We start from the raw sequence: 5,193 nt of genomic DNA, 5'->3' as shown, positions 1-5,193 counted from the left end.
TTGAGCAGAGTTATACAAGAGCTTTTTCAGTTCTTTTCTTTTGAGGTTTCCCATGTGATCCTTTCCCATTTCACAACAGAGAATGTTTAGGGATGTAAACAATGTTCACAGGGACAACCAAAAGGGAATTATATCATTAGAAAACAGAGTACTTTAATTGAATTGGTGGATCAAATGATTAGGAAACCCAATTAAGAAACACAACAACCCTTTACACCTAATAAAAAACCATGCCCAATAATAACAACAGTGAGTCAGTGATATTCCTTATCAAGATTCAAGACAGCCCCAAAGTTGGATTCTAAATTAGAAAGACAGATGATGAAGAACAACATAAATGAAGCCATTACAAACAAACAAATCCTTTACTATGGCAGCATTATTTATTACCACAAGAAGGCCAAATGAAGTCAAAAGAACATACTTAATAGACAACCATTTTTAGCTGTGAGGAAAAATACCAACAAATGTACATAGAAATTTTACAGGCATCAGAAGTAGTAACAGAGTTTTCTTTCCACACTTCTATAGCTTTCTTTTTTACTACAAATTCCATTCATTCCTCTTCCTTCCACATTATCTTCACCAGTAAAATCTCACAAACCAACACCAAATTCATCTTTCAGAAAAGAAAAAAAGAGAATACCCAAAAAATTCCCAAAAGTAAAGAAAAAAAATATGTAAAAATTAAATTTAATAGAAAGAAAACTTTGATTTCTAGACAAAAAGAACTTTCAATTCCATCCATGTGATGTTGCTGAATTCCTGATGATGAGGTGGGATGCAGTAATTGCAGATCAGCTTCTTACAGTTCTTCTTTTGAGAATTTGGGGTTCATCTGATTGAATTCATCTCCTCATAGAGCATTTAGAATTACAGTGAACTCAATCTGAAAAGGGTTTGGTCTTAAACCTGTAAAGAAGCTTCTTCTTCTTGGAGCTGGTGTTGTCAATGGTGAGCACCACCTTTCCAGGCTCTCCAATCTTGAAAGAGTTGGAGAGTACTGGTTCATCAGTGGGAGTTATATTCCTTGTCTTCTGTACAATCACAGTGTAACCATCTTCTGCACTTGGGACAAATTCAGCACCATAACTAACATCCCAACCAAGTACTCGAAGCTCCCAAACAAGAAGGCTTGTCTGCAAATCATTTATCAAAATTAGAAACTTTAATCGTACAAACAAGCTATTAATGGGCATTTATTGTATCAGAAAGAAAGAACCCACCTCAGTAACGGGGATTTCAACCGTGTGCTTTGATGTCGGCTTCACAGTGACATCAATGACTGCATCAGATGTCGAGAATTCTTGCTCTCCTTCCCTGCTCAGGCCTCCGTATTGAACTGGTACTTGTTCAGGAGCAATGTATCTATTACAGAAACAAACAAGTCAGAAAACCCCAATCATAGAAACCCAGAAATAAATTAGAAACAGAGATATTTAATCACATAAATCTAATAAAAACCAAGTGAGAAAGACGAAGTCTTCACTGACTTGAAAAGGGTTTCAGCAGTTTTGGATGGCCCAGCAAAGACAAACTTGCTCTTGGTTCTCTGGGTTAGGAAGGGACTGATCATCCGATTGAAGGCAAGATACCACCATGGAACATTGATGAAGACCTGAACAATTACCAAAACCAAAATCAACAAGTGGGTCACAATCAAAATTCAACAAATCTAGTCCTTGAATAAGATCAATAGCCAAGACAATGAAGAAGAGGAAGGAGAAGCAGTACCTGTTTGGCGACGAACTCAGGGTAGTTGTCCTGAAGCAACAAAAGGGCCTGCCTTGTAGCCAGGCGAAGCTCCCGCTTTGCGAGTCCAGGAGAATTCTTAAGATCATTAACCTGAACGATCGTGCAAATTCCATCTGGGCTAAAATCAAGCTTCTGAATGCTCTTCTCAAGAAACTGAATCCTCCACCTCAGGAATTTCTGTCGCTTCTCCTCATCAGAAAAGGCCTTCTGATACAATTCCTTGCTCTGGAACTCACCATAAACGTTGTAACACACAGGATGACCTTCCTTGTCAAACCCATACATGAACACCGCCTTTTCCAGATCATTACCCAAGTCTTCCTCGAGAAGGGTCTCAATTCCAAACTCCTTTCTCCACCCAACAGTAGCCTTGATCATTGCAAAAGCGTCCTTCACCTTGAAATCCCTAGCACGGAGGAACTTCAGAAGGATCGCATCGCTCCGCTCGTCTGCAAGCAGAGGGACTCCCCATATCGACACCTCCTCTGGGGTCGGAGAAGGTGGCGCAGCCGCATCAGCTATCTCTTCCTCTTTCGTCTCAGCAGGCGCTGCAGAAGTTGACTCTCCCTCCGCTTCCTTCTCCGGCGTTGCCGCCGCCGGTTCCTCAGCCGGGGCTGCAGGAGCAGAGACAGCTACGATGGTTTCTTCAATGGCCTCAACGGTCTTAGCACCGTCTTCATCAACGGTGGTTACCGTCTCAACGACCTCTGCAACCACCACAGCCGCTGGTGCCTCAGCTTCCGCTGCCGCTTCCGGTTCCGGTGCCGATTCTGGTTCTGGTGCCTTCGCCTCTTCTTTCTTCTCTTCCTTCACTTCCTCCACAGGCGCCGGCTCTGCAACATCGCTAGTCTCCACCGGCGCCGCCTCTGCTGTTGTCGACGCCTCGGCAACAGCTTCTTCAGTAGCTTCCGCCTTTACCTCAGCAGCAGCAGGGGCAGGGGTCTCTTCAGTCTCGGCCTTCTTCTCCTCCTCTGCCGGCTTCTCTTCCTCCTTCGCCGCAGGTGGAGGCGGTGGAGGAGCAGTAAAGTCGTTTTTATTAAGAGCTTCCTGGATGAGCTGCTTCAGCTCTTCAAGGGCTTTCTTCTCTGGGTCAGGAAGATCAGACACTACGTTGCTCTCCTCCTGAAAAGCAGCCGCTTGATCGACGGTTTCTTCCACTGTGGCCTCCGCCTTCTCAGCCTTCTCAGCCTCCAAAGTAGCAGCAGGAGCAGCAGCTTCTCCTTCAACAACGGCTGGCTTGATAGGCTCCTCCACTTCTGGGACCTTCGCTGCCGGTGCTGGTGGTGTGTCTGTCTCAATCGCCGTTTTCTCAGTCTCAGCTACAACTACTACTTCCTCTGCTTTCGTCTGAGTTTCTTCTGCCATGGTTAAAGATGATGATAGAGATATGGTTTCTTCGCTTCTTCGATGAGATCGAAATTTAATTAGAGAGAGAGAGAGAATTTGGATTCAGGGCTTGAAGAGTTGAGAGAGGAGAGGGTTTTAGTGGAGAGGCTTTGCTGTTCTGTGTTGTATATAGGGTGAGAGGAAGAGGAGAACCAGCGTCTCAAGTTGGACAGCTCGTACTAATCCTTACGTGGGACCCACATACATTTTTTAAAATTTCATTTTCATAAGTAACGGCGTTTATTACCGTTATCTTCCTGTCGCCGTTTCTTGACGGCGATTTCGGCATTTGTTTTTTTGGGTTGTTCATTGTTGCTTGGTTTGAAGAAACATTTTTTGTCTTTTTTTTTTTAATATTTTTGTTTTGGGGCGATTTTGTCGTGGGTTACAACTGGCTGAGGAATATTCTGAATTGAAGTGACGGTTATAGCGTGTTTAAATTAGCTAAATTGACGGGTGAGATTAAGCTAAAAGTGCTTGACAGTGAGGATGGAAAACGAGTGGGATGGGGCCCGTGGGGGGAGTCTTCGGGAGTGAGGACTGTTTGCCCTAACCCAAATCAGGAATAAATACATTTGAGCCATGGACCGTTGTATTCAGTATGTATTTTGGGTTAAATTCTTAAAATGCATATCAAAAACAGTTTTTTTTATTGGGTAAAAGTAATATCAAACACGGCCTAAATCTAAGCTAAATGGGTTGGGGAATGAATGGTTTTGTTGAAACCCGACCAGTATTGATGTTCATAGCGGTCTAAATCTGAACCAAATGAGGAAAGAAAACTTGATGCCAAAACCATCAATTTTTAACTAGTTAACTTGCTCTATTAACAACTATACTTTTGGATTTCTTTGTTTGAGCTATGGACTAGGGATAGAAAATTTATGAAAGGATTAGGAAAAGATAGCAAGTAATTAGAGGATACAAACATGGTTTGATTTTAACTAAAATAAAAAATAAAAACATTGTTGTTTTCGTAATTAAGGAGAGAGAGAAGTATAGGAAAGGGGATCCTCTCTAGTGCGTCCAGTGCATATCCGACAATTGATAAAACGTAAACGGTACACATTCTAAGTGCTTTCCAACTAGTGCACATCCGATAATTGATAACACGTGAGCGGCACATATTTTTAAATGCCTCACAAGCATTAGATGCATATTGGACGATCCTCTCTGGCATCCAGTGCACATTTGATAACTGACAACACATGAGCGACACACATTCTAAATGCCTCCCGAGCATTGGATGCATATATCTTCTCTGGAATCCAATGCACATTCGATAACTGAGAGCATGTGAGTGGCACACACATTCTAAATGCCTCACTAGCATTAGATGCATACTAGACGAACCACTCTGGCATCCAGTGAACATTTGATAACGGACAACACGTGAGCGGCACACATTCTAAATGCCTCCCAAGCATTGGATGCATATTGGAAGATCTTGTATGGCATCCAGTGCACATTCGATAACTGTCAACATGTGGGCGGCACACATCCTAAGTGCCTCCCAGCTAAGGGTGTTAATCGATTTGGTTTCGGTGTAGAGGGTTCGATTTGGTTCGATGCAAGATTTTTAGGCAAAATCAAAACCGAATCGTTTAATAAGCGGTTTCATATATTAAAACCAAAACCATTTATAAGATTTAAACAGCTTTCTTATGTTTTTAAATTTTTATCCAAACAACTTCTTAACCTTTAAAATTTGTAGGGAAATGGATGTAAATTGTAATAGTGTATTGAATTGTTATTATATGTTTTTCCCAATAGTTTTTTAGTGCAAACTTAAATTTTTTTTACTAAAATATAATAAACTTAACATTGAATGACTTAAACTTACTATGTATATGTTAATCAAGTTAAGGGTTTATTTAAACAGCTTACTAACAGTATAAACTTCAAAACCAAAATTAAATCACGGTTTCAATTTTAAAACCAAAACCAAACCATTTAATAAATAGTTTCACGATTTCAGTGTAAGCACTTTGATTTGATTTCAGTAAGTGGTTTGAATTTTAAATTCACATCCTCACTCCTAAACATTGAATA

General features: G+C 41.1%; 1 protein-coding gene across 1 annotated transcript; it reads right to left on the bottom strand.

Moving 5' to 3' along the window:
* Window positions 1-351: 351 nt before the first annotated feature.
* Window positions 352-3,244, bottom strand: LOC122083408 (patellin-3-like). Its single transcript, XM_042651211.1, has 4 exons — window positions 1,735-3,244; window positions 1,494-1,618; window positions 1,227-1,368; window positions 352-1,139 (listed from the first exon to the last, which is right to left on the bottom strand). Exons 1-4 carry the CDS (start codon window positions 3,118-3,120, stop codon window positions 885-887), a joined length of 1,908 nt encoding a protein of 635 aa, XP_042507145.1. The 5' UTR covers window positions 3,121-3,244; the 3' UTR covers window positions 352-884.
* Between the last annotated feature and the right edge of the window lie 1,949 nt (window positions 3,245-5,193).

Source organism: Macadamia integrifolia, chromosome 1 (assembly GCF_013358625.1).
Source record: "Macadamia integrifolia cultivar HAES 741 chromosome 1, SCU_Mint_v3, whole genome shotgun sequence".
NCBI classification, from domain to species: domain Eukaryota; kingdom Viridiplantae; phylum Streptophyta; class Magnoliopsida; order Proteales; family Proteaceae; genus Macadamia; species Macadamia integrifolia.
The sequence above is the reverse complement of the archived record's forward strand: the minus strand, read 5'-3'. Positions and strand labels throughout refer to the sequence as shown.